The following is a 21,387-nucleotide window of genomic DNA, read 5'->3' as shown; positions in this document are numbered from 1 at the left end:
TAACCGCACAATGTATTTGTGCAACAAGTCAAATACACGCTGTTAATGTGGTTTCATAATGTCTTCAGTAAATAAAACTTAATTGCCTGCAAAGGAACGAAAATTGATAAATAACTTAAATTGTAAATTTGTATGCAAATGCAATAATAGAATGCAGAAATGTGTTAATTTAGCCAATACTTATGTGAATAAGGTACTACTGCAGTATTAGGGAACAGGAAATGATTCTTTATTTCAGTGCTGTCATCAGGGCTGAGGCAATGAAGCATGTGCACAGCTGCTTCCATTGACATGATTTTGTAAAACTGTTGTAAGCAATCATGGTTGTAAACTGCCCATGCAGTTCCCACAAAGAGAACACAAAACCCAAAGGGGCCTGGAATTTTACAATGAGTGGGAAACTGATAGCATTTGTTGCTGACCTTGAAGGAAGCTGCACTATCTAGCAAGCTGCATTTCAGGGATTTCCTTTCCCCCAAACTGAATTTGAATCTGGCACTAAGTCAAAGGGGAGCTCTAGGGAACAAATGATTTATTAAGCTGGGTAGGCAGCCATATTGGAAAAAAAGCCATTCAGTAAACCACAAGTTAAAAGCATTGATTATACTTTACACTTGCATATAATTCTTAAAAACAAAAAAAAAAGAGTAGAATAAAGACTGGGATCAACACAGAATGAGAAGATAGAAGCTGAAAGTGCTTCAAAAATAAAAATGCAAAAAACTTGGAAAGTTTCTTTTTTAAAATTCAGTATAGGGATATTGGACATTTCACAATAAATCATTAGTTTTTCAGGGCCAAAGTGGCTGTTTGGCATTATGAACAGAGAACATTAAACACTCAACACAATGGAGCTTTTCTTTAATGCAAGATTACTGACTTTGAGGGGAAGTTTCATCAGTTCAGTGATTTCTAATGATCACTCATGGAAGTTACAACAGTGGAAAGAATAGGAAGGCTAGAATCATTGACGGCAACCTTTCCACAACGAACCTTGCATCTTCACACTCCAAAAATTACTGTCAGTTTTAGAGGAAGTAGTCTGACAGTGTCATTGCTATTATCACTGTAAAATCCAGGCCAAGGTTAATGTTGCAGGTCAATGACCTACTATCAGAAGTACTCTGATGAAAACCAAAGTGAAACCTTAACGTGATGCGTCTTGACAAGTGCCAATTTCTCCCAGACTTTTGTGGTTTTATTTCAGATTTCCAGCAGCTACAGTATCTTGCACAGTTGCAAGTTAATCAAATTCATAGTGCCATGGAGATGTACAGCATGGAAACAGACTCTTCTGTCCAACTCGCCCATGCCGACCAAATATCCCAACCCAATCTAATCCCACCTGCCAGCACCCAGCCCATATCCCTCCAAACCCTTCCAATTTATATATCCATCCAGATGCCTTTTAAATGTTGCAATTGTACTAACTTCCACCACTTCCTCTGGCAGCTCATTCCATACATAGACCACCCTCTAGTTCTGGTCTCCCCTACCCCAGGGAAAAGACTTTGTCTATTTATCCTATCCATGCCCCTCATGATTTTATAAACCTCTAAGGTCACCCCTCAGCGTCTGACATTCCAAGCCCTAGCCGATTCAACCTCTCCCTATAGCTCAAATCCTCCAACCCTGGCAACATCCTTATAAATCTTTTCTGAACCCTTTCAAGTTTCACAACATCTTTCCAATAGGAAGGAGACCAGAATTGCACGCAATATTCCAACAGTGGCCTAACCAATGTCCTGTACAGCCGCAACACGATCTCCCAATTCCTGTACTCAATACTCTGACCAATAAAGGAAAGCATACCAAATGCCTTCTTCACTTTCAAGGAGCTATGAACCTGCACTCCAAGGTCTCTTTGTTTAGCAACATTCCCTTGGAACTTACCATTAAGCATATAAGTCCTGCTAAGATTTGCTTTCCCAAAATGCAGCACCTCGCATTTATTTAAAGTTAACTTCATCTGCCACTTCTCAGCCCATTGATCAAGATACCGATGTAATCTGAGGCAACCTTCTTTACTGTTCACTACACCTCCAATTTTAGTGTCATCTGCAAACTTACTAACTATACCTCTTACGCTCACATCCAAATCATTTATGTAAATGAAGAAAAGTAGTGGACCCAGCACCGATCCTTATGGCACTCCACTGGTCACAGGCCTCCATTCTGAAAAACAGCTTTGCCCCACCATCCTCTGTCTTCTACCTTTGAGTCAGTTCTGTATCCAAATGGCTAGTTCTCCCTATATTCCGTCAGATCTAACTTTGCTCACCAGTCTCCCTTGGGAACCCTATCGAAAGCCTTACTGAAATCCATATAGATCACATCTACCGCTCAGTCCTCATCAATCCTCTTTGTTACTTCTTCAAAAAAACTCAATCAAGTTTGTGAGACAAGATTTCCCACGCATAAAGTCATGGTGACTATCCCTATCAGTCCTTCCCTTTCCAAATACATGTACATCCTGTCCCTCAGGATTCCCTCCAACAACTTGCCCAACATGGACGTCAGGCTCACCGGTCTATAATTCCCTGGCTTGACCTTACCATCTTTCTTAAACAATGGCATCACATTAGCTAACCTCTAGTCTTCCGGCACCTCACCTGTGACTATCAATGATACAAATATCTTAGTAAGAGGCCCAGCAATCACGTCCCTTGCTTCCCACAGAGTTCTAGGGTAACCTGATCAGATCCTGGGGATTTATCCACTTTTATATGTTTCAAGACATCCAGCATTTCCTCCTCTGTAAAATGGATATTTTTCAAGATGTCACCATCTATTTCCCTACATTCTATACCTTCAATGTCCTTTTCCACAGTAAGCACTGATGCAAAATACTCATTTAGTATCTGCCCCATCTCCTGCTGCTCCACACAAAGGCTGCCTTGCTGATCTTTGAGGGGCCCTATTCTCTCCCTAGTTACCCTTGTGTCTTTATTATATTTGTAAAAGCCCTTTGGATTCTCCTTAACCCTATTTGCCAAAGCTAGCTCACATCCCCTTTTTGCCCTCCTGATTTCCCTCTTAAGTATACCCCTACTTTCTTTATACTCTAAGGATTCACTTGATCTATCCTGTCTATACCTGACACATCCTTCCTTCCTTTTTCTTAAACAAACCCTCAATTTCTTTAGTCATCTAGTATTCCCTATACCTACCAGCCTTTCCTTTCACCCTGACAGGAATATACTTTCTCTGGATTCTCGTTATCTAATTTCTGAAGGATTCCTATTTTCAAGCCATCCCTTTACCTGCGAACATCTGCCCACAATCAGCTTTTGAAAGTTCTTGCCTAATACCATCAAAATTGACCTTCCTCCAATTTAGAACTTCAACTTTTAATCTGGTCCATCCTTTTCCATCACCATTTTAAAACTAAAAGAATTATGATCGCTGGCCCCAAAGTGCTTCCCCACTGACACCTTATTTACCTGCCCAGCCTTATTTCCCAACAGTAGGTCAGGTTTTGCACCTTTTCTAGTAGGTACATCCACATACTGAATCAGAAAATTACCTTGTACACACTTAAATTCATCTCCATCCAAACCCTTAACCCTATGGTAATCCCATTCTATGTTTGGAAAATTAAAATCCCCTACCATAACCACCCTAATATTCTTACTGATAACTGAGACCTCCTTACAAGTTTGTTTCTCAATTTTCCTCTGACTATTAGGGGTTCTATAATACAATCCCAATAAGGTGATTATCCCTTTCTTATTTCTCAGTTCTACCCAAACAACTTCCCTGGATGTATTTCTGGGAATATCCTTCCTGAGTACAGCTATAATGCTATCCCTTATCAAAAACACCACTCTCCCTCCTCTTGCCTCCCTTTCTGTCCTTCCTGTAGCATTTGTATCCTGGAACATTAAGCTGCCAGTCCTGTCCAACCCTGAGCCAAGATTCTATAATTGCTATATCCTAGTCCCAAGTTCCTAACAATGCCCCGAGTTCATCTGCCTTCCCTGTTAGGCCTCTTGCATTGAAATAAATGCAGTTTAATTTATCAGTCCTACCTTGTCCCTGCCTGCCCTGACTGTTTGACTCGCCTTTGTTCTCAACTGTACCAAAGTGATTATATTTTAATTCAACACTTGGCCCAGTTTGTTCCTCAGCGTACAGAAACAATAAAAATAGGAGCATTCAGGTCAGTGAGAAGGATAATTAAAATGTTGCCCAGTGTTCAACACTTGAACAGTACCAACCTCAGATCCTTCACCCTGGTGCTGCGGTTATCCCTGTGCAAGCTTGACACCCATAACAAAAATCATCAAACCTGCAACGAATTCCAGAAAATTATTTGTGGACTGCTATACTGCAATGGTAGAACTGAAGCAAAACGTAATCAATGAATTGTCATTTGCTCAGAGCAGCAAAAGGAATTGGTTTTCATATCTTCATGTTCTCACCTTGGTGAAGTAGCAAGAAAAACTGGTAGGGTGATCATCAGCATAATGGGATTGCTCCTTCCATGACTGTAACAGGCGAGAGTACTGTCAGTCTTCAACAGTAGTAAGGAAGGTTTATGGGCGGTCTCGTTTGACACATTTGAAATGTGTTTTGCCAAAAATTATGAGGTAGAGGCCCCAAATCCACTGAGTTCATAAGTTCTCTACTACCTTGGAATTTCCATTGCTCAAGAACCTGACACCAAGGTACAGATTTGATACTTTCTGACTCCAAGATGTGGAGAATAGGCCAGAGATTACTCTTCAGCAATGGACAATACAGTCATGGAAGGACTGCCTGTCAGATAGTCCTGCCAGAATATTCTTCACTTTTCTTTCTTTTTGCAGGGATAAATATAAAAATCTAAAAAAAAAACCCATCACAACGCCACATTTCTGATGCCAAACTTGAAAGAAAAATGGCCACTTAAATCATTTTTACACCAAAGTTATTAGATAAAGACTGCACACACAAACTGAAGTGTACTTGGAAAGCTCTTATAATTGCAGTATTTTTACTGGATAACTTTAATTTACCTTTAAGCACAGCATGCCACACAACAGCAAGACCAAGAGCCCTTATTACGAATGTCCACTGCATTGCAAGGTGAACATTTCAAATCAGGCGACAGTTTTTCTTATTCAAGAATGCACTCCAAAGTCAGCAGCTCGAGAAACATAAAAGGGTCAGCTAGTTTGCACAAGATGCATCGGATATTTGCAAAACATAGAAAAGATGCCAGTCAGATCCCAAGGACACTTCTTCCTCACATCGAATCCACATACAAGTGAAAAACTTAATTTGTCTTTCAGATTCTTGAATTGTAGCCAATTTGCTTTGCAGTCAGATGGCCTCTCAAACAACCAGAAATGTGTAAAGTGCACAAACACTTCCCCTACGTAAACCCACATTCCAAACATCTTTAAAGACCGAATGGCTCTCAGTAGACAGTCAATTATCAGGGCATTTTGAGTAAACATTGCATCTGGATTTCTCTTTCCCCTCTCCAAATCTAGAGAGTAATGGACTGTCTGAAAAACTGATTCAAAACAATGATGGAAAATGTGCCACCTTCTGAAAAGAGTAGGCTCATTCCTGACAACTTGGAGTAACAGAACATGCTTCAGCATAACATCAGGCCAGGCTCTTTTCAGCAAGGTTGCCCCAAAGAGAGAGTTAAAATCCTGTGGCTGTGTGCGAAATATGTGACCATCATTAGTTGTATCATGATCGTAAGCATCATTCCCATATCTGCTTTCATTGGAAGAGCCTTCACCACCATCTTTAATTCCAAGATGGGAAGCACAGCCAATATTCTTCAGTTCTTCCACACTCCACATATCCTGAAGTACTGGCATTAGCTGGTAGTGTGTGCTGATTAAGCATTAAATTTGTAGTTCCAGTATTAGATCATCTCTAACAAAACACCTCAGAACTAGTGAATCTCAATATGGACCTGCAAAAGAAAGTCATATGTTGAAATTATTTCAGCTATCAATCGCTCTCACACCAGCAGGCACACAATTGCACCAATTATAGGTCCTGCCCAATGCAACTATCCTGGACTCTCAGTATCCCCCCAGTCTCAAATCCAACCATGAGCAACCCCACACCCAGCCAATCCAAACACCCGATCCGGACCTCTCCTCACCCAGACAATCCAACCACCTCAACCTCTCAACATCCCTCCCCTACCCAACCATCGCAGCCACTAGGCCCTCCCAATAGCCAACCTAGTTTCTCATCAGAATAACCATCGCCATTATTACCCTGGCCTTCCAGTAATCACATCTCCAGTTCTTACCACACCCTGGTGTTCCCTCCGCCACCCCCCCCCCCAATATTCTAGCTCAGTCTCTGTTTCCCCACCCAATATTCCAGCTCAGTCTCCCCTCTCTCTGCCCGTTTAGCCCCACCCAATATTCCAGCTCAGTCTCCCCTCTCTCCCCCCCCCCCCCCCCCCCCCATATTCCAGCTCAGTCACCCCTCTCTTCCCCCCCCCCCCCCCCATATTCCAGCTCAGTCTCCCCTCTCTTCCCCCCCCCCCCCATATTCGCTCAGTCTCCCCTCTCTTCCCCCCCCCCCCCATATTCGCTCAGTCTCCCCTCTCTTCCCCCCCCCCATATTCGCTCAGTCTCCCCTCTCTTTCCCCCCCCCCCCCATATTCCAGCTCAGTCTCCCCTCTCTTCCCCCCCCCCCCCCCCCATATTCCAGCTCAGTCTCCCCTCTCTTCCCCCCCCCCCCCCCCATATTCCAGCTCAGTCTCCCCTCTCTTCCCCCCCCCCCCATATTCCAGCTCAGTCTCCCCTCTCTTCCCCCCCCCCCCCCCCATATTCCAGCTCAGTCTCCCCTCTCTTCCCCCCCCCCCCCCCATATTCCAGCTCAGTCTCCCCTCTCTTCCCCCCCCCCCCCCATATTCCAGCTCAGTCTCCCCTCTCTTCCCCCCCCCCCCATATTCCAGCTCAGTCTCCCCTCTCTCCCCCCCCCCCCCCCATATTCCAGCTCAGTCTCCCCCCTCTTCCCCACCCCGTCCCATATTCCAGCTCAGTCTCCCCCCCCCATTCCAGCTCAGTCTCCCCTCTCTTCCCCACCCCCCCCCATATTCCAGCTCAGTCTCCCCCCCCCATTCCAGCTCAGTCTCCCCTCTCTTCCCCACCCCCCCCCATATTCCAGCTCAGTCTCCCCTCTCTTCCCCACCCCCCCCATATTCCAGCTCAGTCTCCCCTCTCTTCCCCACCCCCCCCATATTCCAGCTCAGTCTCCCCTCTCTTCCCCCCCCCCATATTCCAGCTCAGTCTCCCCTCTCTTCCCCCCCCCCCATATTCCTGCTCAGTCTCCCCTCTCTACCCCCCCCCCCCATATTCCAGCTCAGTCTCCCCTCTTCCCCCCCCATATTCCAGCTCAGTCTCCCCTCTCTTCCCCACCCCCTCCCATATTCCAGCTCAGTCTCCCCCCTCTTCCCCACCCCCTCCCATATTCCAGCTCAGTCTCCCCCCCCCATTCCAGCTCAGTCTCCCCCCCCCATTCCAGCTCAGTCTCCCCTCTCTTCCCCACCCCCCCCCATATTCCAGCTCAGTCTCCCCTCTCTTCCCCACCCCCCCCATATTCCAGCTCAGTCTCCCCTCTCTTCCCCACCCCCCCCATATTCCAGCTCAGTCTCCCCTCTCTTCCCCCCCCCCCCATATTCCAGCTCAGTCTCCCCTCTCTTCCCCCCCCCCCCCATATTCGCTCAGTCTCCCCTCTCTTCCCCCCCCCCCCATATTCGCTCAGTCTCCCCTCTCTTCCCCCCCCCCCCATATTCGCTCAGTCTCCCCTCTCTTTCCCCCCCCCCCCATATTCCAGCTCAGTCTCCCCTCTCTTCCCCCCCCCCCCATATTCCAGCTCAGTCTCCCCTCTCTTCCCCCCCCCCCCATATTCCAGCTCAGTCTCCCCTCTCTTCCCCCCCCCCCATATTCCAGCTCAGTCTCCCCTCTCTTCCCCCCCCCCCCCCCCATATTCCAGCTCAGTCTCCCCTCTCTTCCCCCCCCCCCCCATATTCCAGCTCAGTCTCCCCTCTCTTCCCCCCCCCCCCCATATTCCAGCTCAGTCTCCCCTCTCTCCCCCCCCCCCCCCATATTCCAGCTCAGTCTCCCCCCTCTTCCCCACCCCGTCCCATATTCCAGCTCAGTCTCCCCCCCCCATTCCAGCTCAGTCTCCCCTCTCTTCCCCACCCCCCCCCATATTCCAGCTCAGTCTCCCCTCTCTTCCCCACCCCCCCCATATTCCAGCTCAGTCTCCCCTCTCTTCCCCACCCCCCCCATATTCCAGCTCAGTCTCCCCTCTCTTCCCCCCCCCCATATTCCAGCTCAGTCTCCCCTCTCTTCCCCCCCCCCCATATTCCTGCTCAGTCTCCCCTCTCTACCCCCCCCCCCATATTCCAGCTCAGTCTCCCCTCTTCCCCCCCCATATTCCAGCTCAGTCTCCCCTCTCTTCCCCACCCCCTCCCATATTCCAGCTCAGTCTCCCACCTCTTCCCCACCCCCTCCCATATTCCAGCTCAGTCTCCCCCCCCCATTCCAGCTCAGTCTCCCCCCCCCATTCCAGCTCAGTCTCCCCTCTCTTCCCCACCCCCCCCCATATTCCAGCTCAGTCTCCCCTCTCTTCCCCACCCCCCCCATATTCCAGCTCAGTCTCCCCTCTCTTCCCCACCCCCCCCATATTCCAGCTCAGTCTCCCCTCTCTTCCCCACCCCCCCCATATTCCAGCTCAGTCTCCCCTCTCTTCCCCACCCCCCCCATATTCCAGCTCAGTCTCCCCTCTCTTCCCCACCCCCCCCATATTCCAGCTCAGTCTCCCCTCTCTACCCCCCCCCCATATTCCAGCTCAGTCTCCCCTCTCTTCCCCCCCCATATTCCAGCTCAGTCTCCCCTCTCTTCCCCCCCCATATTCCAGCTCAGTCTCCCCCCTCTTCCCCACCCCCTCCCATATTCCAGCTCAGTCTCCCCCCCCCCATTCCAGCTCAGTCTCCCCCCCCCCATTCCAGCTCAGTCTCCCCCCTCTTCCCCACCCCCCCCCATATTCCAGCTCAGTCTCCCCCCCCCATTCCAGCTCAGTCTCCCCCCCCCCATTCCAGCTCAGTCTCCCCTCTCTTCCCCACCCCCCCCCATATCCCAGCTCAGTCTCCCCTCTCTTCCCCACCCCCCCCCATATCCCAGCTCAGTCTCCCCCCTCTTCCCCACCCCCCCCCATATCCCAGCTCAGTCTCCCCTCTCTTCCCCACCCCCCCCCCATATCCCAGCTCAGTCTCCCCTCTCTTCCCCACCCCCCCCCATATCCCAGCTCAGTCTCCCCTCTCTTCCCCACCCCCCCCCATATCCCAGCTCAGTCTCCCCTCTCTTCCCCACCCCCCCCCCATATCCCAGCTCAGTCTCCCCTCTCTTCCCCACCCCCCCCATATTCCAGCTCAGTCTCCCCTCTCTACCCCCCCCCCATATTCCAGCTCAGTCTCCCCTCTCTTCCCCCCCCATATTCCAGCTCAGTCTCCCCTCTCTTCCCCCCCCATATTCCAGCTCAGTCTCCCCCCTCTTCCCCACCCCCTCCCATATTCCAGCTCAGTCTCCCCCCCCCCATTCCAGCTCAGTCTCCCCCCCCCCATTCCAGCTCAGTCTCCCCCCTCTTCCCCACCCCCCCCCATATTCCAGCTCAGTCTCCCCTCCGCCCCACGCCTCCTGTCCGGTTACCCACCTGTAGGCGGACGTTCAGCATCAGGGAGGCGATCAGGTAGAGGTATGGGAACCTGAGGCGGAGCCTCCAGGCCAGGTCGAAGAAGGTGAGGAGAGTCCGGCTCAGTCCTTTCGAGAAGACGGCGTAGGAGCGGACGACCGGCCCGATTACAGTGAGCGGCGGCAGCTGCAGCAATCCCGCCATATACCCCCGGGGCGGTTGGCATCAATGGCCGGAAACCGGAACCGCGTCATTCACCCCGCCTTCCTTTCCGGCCACACCCCTTCCGGCCCAAAGTCCCACTCAAAGTTGGTCAGTTTCAATCAAACTTTCCCATGACAACGTGTCAGGCCTGTGCTTGAGCCTCAGCACCTGCCAAGATATAAATCAGAGGCAAATCAAAGCCCCGTGCGTCTGACATCGTCATAATCCCATAAAGAAATAAAATTTCAACTGAAATAACATTTTTTTGCTATCTCAATAGTCCCAGAGCAAACGCTTCCCTTAAAAAAGGTCAACCCCTGATGTGATTTATTTCTCTATTCTATAGTTGTTCGTTACTTCAACAAATTAGTTGGGGTCACCAATTTCCTGAAAGATTTGACTGAGTCAGCATTTTGCTCCGGGACACCCGCACCAATCAACCCCACCGCCCCGTGGCCCAACATTTCAACTCCCCCTCCCACTCTGCCAAGGACATGTAGGTCCTCGACCTCCTCCACTGCCACTGCCACTCCCTCACCACCTGACACCTGGAGGAAGAACGCCTTATTTTCTGTTTTGGAACACTTCAACCCCAGGGGCATCAATGTGGACTTCACCAGTTTCCTAATTTCCCCTCCCACCTCAACTTACCCCAGTTCCAAACTTCCAGCTCAGCACCATCCTCATGACCTGTCCTACCTGCCAATCTTCCTTCCCACCTATCCACTTCATCCTCCTCTCTGACCTATCACCATCCCCACCCACCTATTGTACTCTTTGCTACCTTCTCCCCCCAGCCCCACACCCCTCCCATTTATCTCCCTACCTGGAGGCTCCCTGCCTTCATTCCTGATGAAGGGCTCTTGCCAGAAACGTTGATTTTCCTGCTCCTCGGATGCTGCCTGTGTGCTTTTCCAGCACCACTCTAATCTAGATTCTGACTTCCAGCATCTGCAGTCCTCACTTTTGCCATTTAGCTGATATAGACAAACTTTCTTGCAGATAAACTCTTTCCCATTTCTTTAAAAACTAAAATATCAACCTTTCGTTCTTCCATAATCATTCACCTCACCCAACTTGTTTCCTATGCTTTCTCAGTTTTGCAGATGTACATTAACCATGGGTGACTTTAATTTAATATAGATTGGGAAAATCAAATTGGCAGAGGTCGCCACAAGAAAAACATAGCGTATTTGCAACAGTTTGCTCAAACAATATATTGGAGTCCAAGGTAGACAAGCAGAAGGATGGAAGAACAAAGCAAGCCAGGCAGAGGTTTTGCCTTCTTAACTGCCAACTGAACCTACGCATTAACCTTAACAGAATCGTGAACTAGGTCTTCCAAGTTCATTTATGCTTCGGATCTCTGAGCCTTTCCCCTTTTAGAAAATATTCTATGCCTCTATTCTTCCTACCAAAGTGCATAACTGCGCACTTTCCCACATTGTATTCCACCTGCTGCTTTGTCCACTCTCCTGGCCTGTTCAAGTACTTCAGCAGCCTTTCTGCTTCCTCAACACTATCTGTCCCCCCTCCTATTTTTGTGTCATCTGCAAACTTAGCCAAAATACCCTCAATTCAATCATCTATTTCTTTAATATATATCATAAATAGTTGTGGTGCCAACTATGCTGCACTGATCCCTGTAGAAACTCACTAGTCACAGACTGGCATCTTAAAAAAAACTTCTTTATTCCCACTCTTTGCCTTCTGTCAGTCAACCAATCCTCTATCCAGGCCAGTACCTTGCCCCTAACACTGCATACGTTGTCAAAGGCCTTCTGGAAATCCAAATAGATCATATCCACTGGCTTTCTTTTGTCTAATTTGATCATTACTTCCTCAAAGAATTCTAATAGATTTCTCAGACATGACCTCTTCTTGAGAAACCTTAACTGACTCTGCCCTATGTTACAATGCACCTCCTGAGATCTTATCCTTATTAATGGACTCTAAAATCTTATCAGTGCCCGAGGTTATGCCCATAACTTCCTGTCTTCTGCCGCTCTCCCTTCTTAAACAGGGGCATATTAGCCATTTTCCAGTCCTTTGGATTCATCCCTTATTCTAGTGATCACCATCAATGCCATCTCAATCGCTCAGCTAACCCTTTCAGAACTCTGGGGTGTAGTCCATCTGGTCCGAGTGACTTAACCACTTTCAAACCTTTCAGGTTCCTCAGCACCTTCTCCTTTATGCAGGCCACTACACTCACATCTGGACCCTGAATCCTTTGGATGCTTTTTGATGCACCATGTTAAGCTGCTCAGTTCCAGCTGCAGCAGCTAAGGCAGTGTGGTCTGTTCCTCGTGGCCATTTAAGCCACATCCTGGTGGCCCTATGGTGTGATAGTCTGTTCCAGTGGCTTCAGCACCTTTGGTGGCATGGTGGGTCCAGCTCAGGATTCCAATGGCCTGGTATGGGGTCTACTTCAGCAGCGCTTCGGCCACGAGGTGGGTCGTTGAAGCAGCTTCTGCGCTGTCTTCAGTGGCATGCTGGTCTGGTCCAGGATTCGGGGGCTTTGATGTTGGCTTTCTGCGTGGTGGAGAATGTGATTCTCCAACCAGATACCTTAAACTGATCTAGTCCTACTTGAAACCCTTCCTATTCATGTGCCCATTCAGATGCCTTTTAAATATTGCAATTGTACCAGCCTCCATCATTTCCCCTAGCAGCTCATTCCATGCATGTACCACCCTCTGTGTGAAAAGGTTGCCCCTCTCACCTCAAACTTATGCCTTCTAGTTCTGGACTCCCCAACTCTGGGAAAAACACCTTGTCTATTTACCATATCCATGCCTCTCATGATTTTATAAACTTCTATAAGGTCACCCCACAGCCTCTGATGCTTCAGGGAAAATAATCCCAGCCTATTCAGCCTCTCCTATAGTTCAAACCCTCCAATCCTGGCAACATTCTTGTAAGTCTTTTCTGAACTCTTTCAAATTTCATAATATTATTCCTTTTGCAGGGAGACCAGAATTGAACACAGTATTCCAAAAGTAGCATAATCAATGTCCTGTCCAGCCACAACATAACATCACAACTCCTGTACAATGTACTGACCAATAAAGGCAAGCATACCAAACACCCTTTTCACTACCCTTGTTTACGTGCAACTTTACTTTCAAGGAACAATGAACTTGCACCCCAAAGTCTCTTTGTTCAACAACACTCCTCAGGATCCTACTGTTAAGTGTATAAGGTCTGCCCTGATTTACCCTACCAAATTCAGCACTTCACACTTTCTTAAATTAAACTCCATCTGCCACTCCTCACCCCATCAGTCCATCTGATCAAGGTCCCATTGTACTCTGAGATAACCTTCTTCACTGTGCACACAACACCAATTTTGGTGTCACCTGCAAACTCAGTAACCATATCTCCTATATTAACATCCAAATCATTTATTTAAGTGTCAAAAAACAGTGGACCCAGCACTGATCCTTGAAGCACACTGCTGGTCACAGGCCTCTAGTCCAAAAAGCAAATCTCCACCATCTCCCTATGTCTCCTAGCTTCAAGCCAATTTTGTATCCATATGGCTAGCCCTCCCTAGATTCCACATGATCTAACCTTGCTAACCAATCTACCATGCGAAACCTTGTCAAACATCTTACTGAAGTACATATCGATAACATCCATCACTTTGCCTTCATCAATCTTGTCACTTCTTCAAAAAAACTCAATCAAGTTAGTGAGACATGATTTTCCACACAAAAAGCCATGTTGATTATCTCTAATCAGTCCTTGCTTTTCCTAATCCCTGTCCCTCAGAATCTCCTTCAACAACGTATCCACTGATATCAGACTCACAGTTCTTTACTTCCCTGGCTTTTCCTTACTACCCTTATTAAATAATGGCACCACATTAGCCACTACTTCCAGTACCTCACTTGCAGCTATCAATGACACAAATGTCTCAACAAGGGGTCCAGCAATCATTTTCCGAGCTTCCCACAAATCTTTGGGATACACCTGATCAGGTCCTGGGGATATATCCACCTTTATGCATTTTATGATGTCTAGCACCTCCTCCTCTGCAATATGTAGACTTTTTAAGATATCACTATTTAGTTGATCCAATGACAGTGAAGGAACAACAATATATTTTCAAACCAGGATGATAGGTGGCTTGGAGGTGAACTTGCAGATGGTGGTATTTCCATACATCTGTTGTCTTTGTCCTTTTTATATGGTAGATTTCAGTGGTTTAAAAGATGCTGTCTAAGGAGCCTTGGTGAATTCCTCTTGTGGTAGAGTCTAGGACCAGAGGGCATAATCTCAGAGTAATGGGCACCTCATTTGGATAAAGATGAGGAGAAATTTCTTCTCTCAGGCGATAGTGAGCCTGTGGAATTCTTTACAGCAGAGGACTGTTAAGGCTACCTCATTAAGAATGTACAAGGTTGAGATAGACAGATTTTTTTAATCAATAAGAAATTCAAGGATTATGGGGAAAAGGCAGTTCAGTAGAATTGAGGGTTAGATGATTGGATTATTGGTCATGATTTCATTGACCAGCGAAGCAGACAGACTCACCATTTTCTGAGCAGCAACTAGGGATGGGCAAAAAATGCTGACTTAACCAGTGATACCAAATCCTGAGAGTGAATTTTTAAAATGGGCTGAATGACTGCCTTCTGTTGCCACTTCTTATGGGCTGTAGCCATTTCAAGAAGGCTGCTCATCACCATCTTCTCAAGGATGATAAATGTTGGCCAAGCCAGCAATGTCCACCTCTTGAATTAATAAAGAAAATGGGAAGTGGGTGGGAAAATGAATTTGAGGCCTAGGATCAGCCATGATGGTTGGTTTTCGTTGTGCTGACATAGTCTTAGCAGACCATCAGGGCTGCCCTCTTATTAGAGAGAAGCAACCGGTGGTGATTTAACCCAAGGGCCACCAGACATCAGGTGAGGGAAGAGGTTGAGAAGGAAAGTCCTTCATGGTAACCTCAAATCGGTGATGGGAATTGAACCCACACTGTCGGTATCACACTGTTCTACAAATCAACAATCCAGACAACTTAACTAAACCAATTCCCGCCATGATAGTATTGATTTGCAGAGCAGGACAGTCAGGCCACAAAGCCTCCTGTTGCTAATCTTTGTGTTCTCTTCAGGTTTTTTACAAACCCTGTTGAAACTCATGGTTAAACTCCATCAAGTAATACAATCCTGATCTTTACACTCACTGCATAAACATATTTTATTCCTCATGTTGTCTCAGATTGATTTGCCAATCACATTAAATTGTTTCTTAGATTCTCAGTCGATTTCTTTCTCCCGATCTATTGTCCAGACCTCTCACGATTTTGAAAATGTCAGTCAAATCTTGTCTATCTTCTCTCATCTAAGGAGAACAGTCCAGCTGTCCCACTCTGTGACTTTTGCTGCTACTAAAGGGATTGTGTACTGATGTATATCGTAGTAATGTTCCTGCCGTTATGGATGTCATTGAGGTAAAAACAATGACTGCAGATGCTGGAAACCAGATTCTGGATTAGTGGTGCTGGAAGAGCACAGCAGTTCAGGCAGATATCATTGAGGGTCAGCAAATTGTCTGTTGCAGTACTTCATGACGCCATCGGGTGGTGCTGTTTTGATTCTGAGCGAATGTTTTGTGTGTCGAGCTTGAAATCCACAGGATGGCGCTGCGATTGAGTCAGAGAAGGGAAGGGAGCTTTGGGGGTCACGGGGGGGGGAAAGAGTCTTGGGGAGTAGGCACCGGGAGGGCAGTGACTGGGTGTGGAGGGGAGGGGAGGGGAGGGGAGGGGAGGGGAGGGGAGGGGAGGGTGGATGGATGGAGTGGGAGGGGGGGACGGTGACTGGGTGTGGATGGAGTGGGGGGGGTGTGGATGGAGTGGGGGGGGTGTGGATGGAGTGGGGGGGGTGTGGATGGAGTGGGGGGGGCGGTGACAGGGTGTGGATGGAGTGGGGGGGGGTGACTGAGTGTGGATGGAGTGGGGGGGCGGTGACTGGGTGTGGATGGAGTGGGGGGTGGCAGTGACTGAGTGTGGATGGAGTGTCGGGGGCGGTGACTGGGTGTGGATGGAGTGGGGGGTGGCAGTGACTGAGTGTGGATGGAGTGTCGGGGGCGGTGACTGGGTGTGGATGGAGTGGGGGGGGCGGTGACTGGGTGTGGATGGAGAGGGGAGGGCGGTGACTGAGTGTGGATGGAGTGGGGGGGGCGGTGACTGAGTGTGGATGGAGTGGGGGGGGGTGACTGAGTGTGGATGGAGTGGGGGGCGGTGACTGAGTGTGGATGGAGTGGGGGGGCGGTGACTGGGTGTGGATGGAGTGGAGGGGGGTGACTGAGTGTGGATGGAGTGGGGGGCGGTGACTGAGTGTGGATGGAGTGGGGGGCGGTGACTGAGTGTGGATGGAGTGGGGGGGCGGTGACTGGGTGTGGATGGAGTGGAGGGGGGTGACTGAGTGTGGATGGAGTGGGGGGCGGTGACTGAGTGTGGATGGAGTGGGGGGCGGTGACTGAGTGTGGATGGAGTGGGGGGGCGGTGACTGGGTGTGGATGGAGTGGGGGGGGGTGACTGAGTGTGGATGGAGTGGAGGGGGGTGACTGAGTGTGGATGGAGTGGGGGGGCGGTGACTGGGTGTGGATGGAGTGGGGGGTGGCAGTGACTGAGTGTGGATGGAGTGGGGGGGCGGTGACTGAGTGTGGATGGAGTGTCGGGGGCGGTGACTGGGTGTGGATGGAGTGGGGGGGGCGGTGACTGGGTGTGGATGGAGTGTCGGGGGCGGTGACTGGGTGTGGATGGAGTGGGGGGGCGGTGACTGAGTGTGGATGGAGTGTCGGGGGCGGTGACTGGGTGTGGATGGAGTGGGGGGGCGGTGACTGGGTGTGGATGGAGTGGGAGGGGCGGTGACTGGGTGTGGATGGAGTGGGGGGGGCGGTGACTGGGTGTGGATGGAGTGGGGGGGGCGGTGACTGGGTGTGGATGGAGTGGGAGGGGGGGCGGTGACTGGGTGTGGATGGAGTGGGGGGGGCGGTGACTGGGTGTGGATGGAGAGGGGAGGGCGGTGACTGAGTGTGGATGGAGTGGGGGGGGCGGTGACTGAGTGTGGATGGAGTGGGGGGGCGGTGACTGGGTGTGGATGGAGAGGGGAGGGCGGTGACTGGGTGTGGATGGAGTGGGGGGGGCGGTGACTGGGTGTGGATGGAGTGGGAGGGGGGGCGGTGACTGGGTGTGGATGGAGTGGGGGGGGCGGTGACTGGGTGTGGATGGAGAGGGGAGGGCGGTGACTGAGTGTGGATGGAGTAGGGGGGCGGTGACTGAGTGTGGATGGAGTGGGGGGGCGGTGACTGAGTGTGGATGGAGTGGGGGGGGCGGTGACTGGGTGTGGATGGAGTGGGGGGGGTGACTGAGTGTGGATGGAGTGGGGGGGGTGACTGAGTGTGGATGGAGTGGGGGGTGGCAGTGACTGAGTGTGGATGGAGTGGGGGGGGCGGTGACTGGGTGTGGATGGAGTGGGGGGGGCGGTGACTGGGTGTGGATAGAGTGGGGGGGGCGGTGACTGGGTGTGGATGGAGTGGGAGGGGGGGCGGTGACTGGGTGTGGATGGAATGTCGGGGGCGGTGACTGGGTGTGGATGGAGTGGGGGGGCGGTGACTGGGTGTGGATGGAGTGGGGGGGGCGGTGACTGGGTGTGGATGGAGTGGGAGGGGGGCGGTGACTGGGTGTGGATGGAGTGGGGGGGGCGGTGAATGGGTGTGGATGGTGGGGGGGCGGTGACTGAGTGTGGATGGAGTGGGGGGGGCGGTGACTGGGTGTGGATGGAGAGGGGAGGGCGGTGACTGAGTGTGGATGGAGTGGGGGGGGGTGACTGAGTGTGGATGGAGTGGGGGGGGTGACTGAGTGTGGATGGAGTGGGGGGGGGCGGTGACTGAGTGTGGATGGAGTGGGGGGGGGTGACTGAGTGTGGATGGAGTGGGGGTCGCGGTGACTGAGTGTGGATGGAGTGGGGGTCGCGGTGACTGGGTGTGGATGGAGTGGGGGGGCGGTGAATGGGTGTGGATGGTGGGGGGGCGGTGACTGAGTGTGGATGGAGTGGGGGGGGGTGACTGAGTGTGGATGGAGTGGGGGGGGTGACTGAGTGTGGATGGAGTGGGGGGGGGCGGTGACTGAGTGTGGATGGAGTGGGGGGGGTGACTGAGTGTGGATGGAGTGGGGGTCGCGGTGACTGAGTGTGGATGGAGTGGGGGTCGCGGTGACTGAGTGTGGATGGAGTGGGGGTCGGGGTGACTGAGTGTGGATGGAGTGGGGGTCGGGGTGACTGAGTGTGGATGGAGTGGGGGGGGCAGTGACTGGAGAGAGGGCAATGGGGTATACAGTGACTGGGAGAGAGGATCAGTGAATGGGGGAAGGGGCAGGGATTGGTTGATGAAGTAGGGGGAGGAGCAGTGGGGAGGGGAATGATGGAGGGGGAGTGGGGAGATTCAGTGGTGGGGGGTTTTGGGGCAGTGGGGAAAGGGGAAATGGGGGCATTGAGGAAAGAGGATGTGGGGAGGGGGTGGGGTAGTGGAGAGAAGGGGCCAGTGAGGGTACAGGCAGAGTCATTGGGGGAGTGAGGGGGTATGGGACAGGGACAGTGGGGGGGGTGAAGGGTTATGGGACAGGGATAGTTGGGGAGGGTAAGAGGGTATGGGACGGGGGCAGTGGGGGATAAGAGGGTATGGGACTGGGGCAGTGGGGGGGTATGGGATGAGGGCAGTGGGGGGGTAAAGGGGAATGGGACAGAGGCAATGCGGTGGTGGGGGGTATGGGACAGGGGCAGTGGGGTGGTGGGGGTATGGGACAGGGGCAGTGGGGGTGTGAGGGGGTATGGGACAGGGGCAGTGGGGGTGTGAGGGGGTATGGGACAGGGGCAGGGGGGGTTGAGGAGGTATGGGACAGGGGCAGTGGGGGGGGTGAGGGGTATGGGATGGGGGCAGTGGGGGTTGGGGGTATGGGACGGGGGCAGTGGGGGTTGGGGGGTATGGGACAGGGGCAGTGGGGGTATGGGATGGGGGCAGTTGGGGGGTGGGGGTATGGGACAGGGCAGTGGGGGGTGGGGGTTAGGGGACAGGGGCAGTGGGGGTTAGGGGACAGGGGCAGTGGGGGTTGGGGGGTATGGGACAGGGGCAGTGGGGGTATGGGACGGGGCAGTGGGGGTGTGAGGGGTATGGGACGGGGCAGTGGAGAGGTGAGGGGGTATGGGACAGGGCCGTGTGGGGGGGTGAGGGGTATGGGACAGGGGCAGTAGGGGTGTGGGGGGTATGGGACAGGGGCAGTGGAGGATTGAGGAGTATGGGACGGGGCAGTGGGGGGTGAGGGGTATGGGACGGGGGCAGTTGGGAGGTGAGGGGGTATGGGACAGGGGCAGTGGGGGGGGTTGGGGGTATGGGACGGGGGCAGTGGGGGGTGGGAGGTATGGGACGGGGCAGTGGGGAGTGAGGGGTATGGGGCAGGGGAGGGGTGGGGGGTATCGGACAGGGGCAGGGAGTATGGGACGGGGCAGTGAGGGGGCATTGGACGGGGGCAGTGTGGGGGTGGGGGTTATGGGAGAGGGGCAGTGGGGGGTGAGGGGGTATGGGACAGGGACAGTGAGGGGTATACGACAGGAGCGTGAGGGGTTATGGGACAGGGGCAGTGGGGGTGAGGGGGTATGGGACAGGGGCAGTGGGGGGGTATGGGACAGGAACAGTGAGGGGTATAGGACAGGGGGGTGAGGGGTTATGGGACGGGGTAGTGGGGGGTGAGAGTGTATGGGATAGGGGCAGTGGGGTTATGGGACTGGGGCAGTGGTGGGGTGAGTGGGTATGGGACAGGGGCAGTGGGGGGTGAGGGGGTATGGACCGGGCAGTGGGGTGGTGGGGGTATGGGACAGGGGCAGTGGGGGTGTGAGGGGGTATGGGACAGGGGCAGTGGGGGTGTGAGGGGGTATGGGACAGGGGCAGGGGGGGTTGAGGAGGTATGGGACAGGGGCAGTGGGGTGGTGGGGGTATGGGACAGGGGCAGTGGGGGTGTGAGGGGGTATGGGACAGGGGCAGTGGGGGTGTGAGGGGGTATGGGACAGGGGCAGGGGGGGTTGAGGAGGTATGGGACAGGGGCAGTGGGGGGGGGTGAGGGGTATGGGATGGGGGCAGTGGGGGTTGGGGGTATGGGACGGGGGCAGTGGGGGTTGGGGGGTATGGGACAGGGGCAGTGGGGGTATGGGATGGGGGCAGTTGGGGGGTGGGGGTATGGGACAGGGCAGTGGGGGGTGGGGGTTAGGGGACAGGGGCAGTGGGGGTTAGGGGACAGGGGCAGTGGGGGTTGGGGGGTATGGGACAGGGGCAGTGGGGGTTGGGGGGTATGGGACAGGGGCAGTGGGGGTATGGGACGGGGCAGTGGGCGTGTGAGGGGTATGGGACGGGGCAGTGGAGAGGTGAGGGGGTATGGGACAGGGCCGTGTGGGGGGGTGAGGGGTATGGGACAGGGGCAGTAGGGGTGTGGGGGGTATGGGACAGGGGCAGTGGAGGATTGAGGAGTATGGGACGGGGCAGTGGGGGGTGAGGGGTATGGGACGGGGTAGTGGGGGGTGAGAGTGTATGGGATAGGGGCAGTGGGGGTATGGGACTGGGGCAGTGGTGGGGTGAGTGGGTATGGGACAGGGGCAGTGGGGGGTGAGGGGGTATGGACCGGGCAGTGGGGGTTATGGGCCGGGGGGGGTGAGGGGTTGGGGGCGGGGCAGTGGGGGATGAGAGGGTATGGGACAGGGTCAGGGGGTGAGGAGGTATGGGACGGAGCAGTGGGGGGGGGGGTGAGGGGGTATGGGATGGGGCAGAGGGGGTGAGGGACGAGGCAGGCGGGGGTGAGGGGGTATGGGACAGGGGCAGTGGGGTGGTGGGGGTATGGGACAGGGGCAGTGGGGGTGTGAGGGGGTATGGGACAGGGGCAGTGGGGGTGTGAGGGGGTATGGGACAGGGGCAGGGGGGGTTGAGGAGGTATGGGACAGGGGCAGTGGGGGGGGTGAGGGGTATGGGATGGGGGCAGTGTGGGGGTGGGGGTTATGGGACAGGGGCAGTGGGGGTGAAGGGGTATGGGACAGGGGCAGTGGGGAGGTGAGGGGGTTAATGGGTGGGGCAGAGGGGGGGTGAGGGGATATGGGACAAGGGAAGTGGCGGGTGTGAGGGGGAATGGGGCAGGGGCAGTGGGGGGGTATGGGACAGGGGCAGTGAGAGGGTATGGGACAGGGGCAGTGGGGGGTGTGAGCAGGTATGGGACAGGAGCGGTGAGAGGGTATGGGACAGGGGCAGTGGGGGTGTGAGCGGGTATGGGACAGGGGCAGTGGGGGGTGAGGCGGTATGGGATGGGCAGTGGGGGGTGAGGGGGTATGGGACAGGGGCAGTGGGGGTATGGGACAGGGGCAGTGGAGGGGTGAGGGGGTATGGGACAGGGGCAGTGGGGTGTGAGGGGTATGGACCCGGCAGTGGGGGCTATGGAACAGGGGGGGGTGAGGGGTTATGGGACGGGGC

The 21,387-nt window shown here is 52.9% G+C and overlaps 1 protein-coding gene across 1 annotated transcript; it reads right to left on the bottom strand.

Moving 5' to 3' along the window:
• Positions 1-207: 207 nt before the first annotated feature.
• Positions 208-9,906, bottom strand: smim10l3 (small integral membrane protein 10 like 3). Its single transcript, XM_087997899.1, has 2 exons — positions 9,688-9,906; positions 208-5,920 (listed from the first exon to the last, which is right to left on the bottom strand). Exons 1-2 carry the CDS (start codon positions 9,868-9,870, stop codon positions 5,900-5,902), a joined length of 204 nt encoding a protein of 67 aa, XP_087854025.1. The 5' UTR covers positions 9,871-9,906; the 3' UTR covers positions 208-5,899.
• Between the last annotated feature and the right edge of the window lie 11,481 nt (positions 9,907-21,387).

Source organism: Chiloscyllium plagiosum, unplaced genomic scaffold (assembly GCF_037043375.1).
Source record: "Chiloscyllium plagiosum isolate Xiang-an unplaced genomic scaffold, Cpla_swu_hap1 HiC_scaffold_20, whole genome shotgun sequence".
NCBI lineage: Eukaryota > Metazoa > Chordata > Chondrichthyes > Orectolobiformes > Hemiscylliidae > Chiloscyllium > Chiloscyllium plagiosum.
This window is presented reverse-complemented; position numbering and strand designations above follow the sequence as displayed.

What these genes read in the sequence shown, in the direction of transcription:
- smim10l3 (XM_087997899.1), bottom strand. Translation starts at nt 9,870, where the DNA reads ATGGCGGGATTGCTGCAGCTGCCGCCGCTCACTGTAATCGGGCCGGTC. An exon ending in TGCTGAACGTCCGCCTACAG is followed by an intron (nt 5,921 to 9,687) that starts GTGGGTAACCGG and finishes TTTCTTTTGCAG; the next exon opens with GTCCATATTGAGATTCACTA.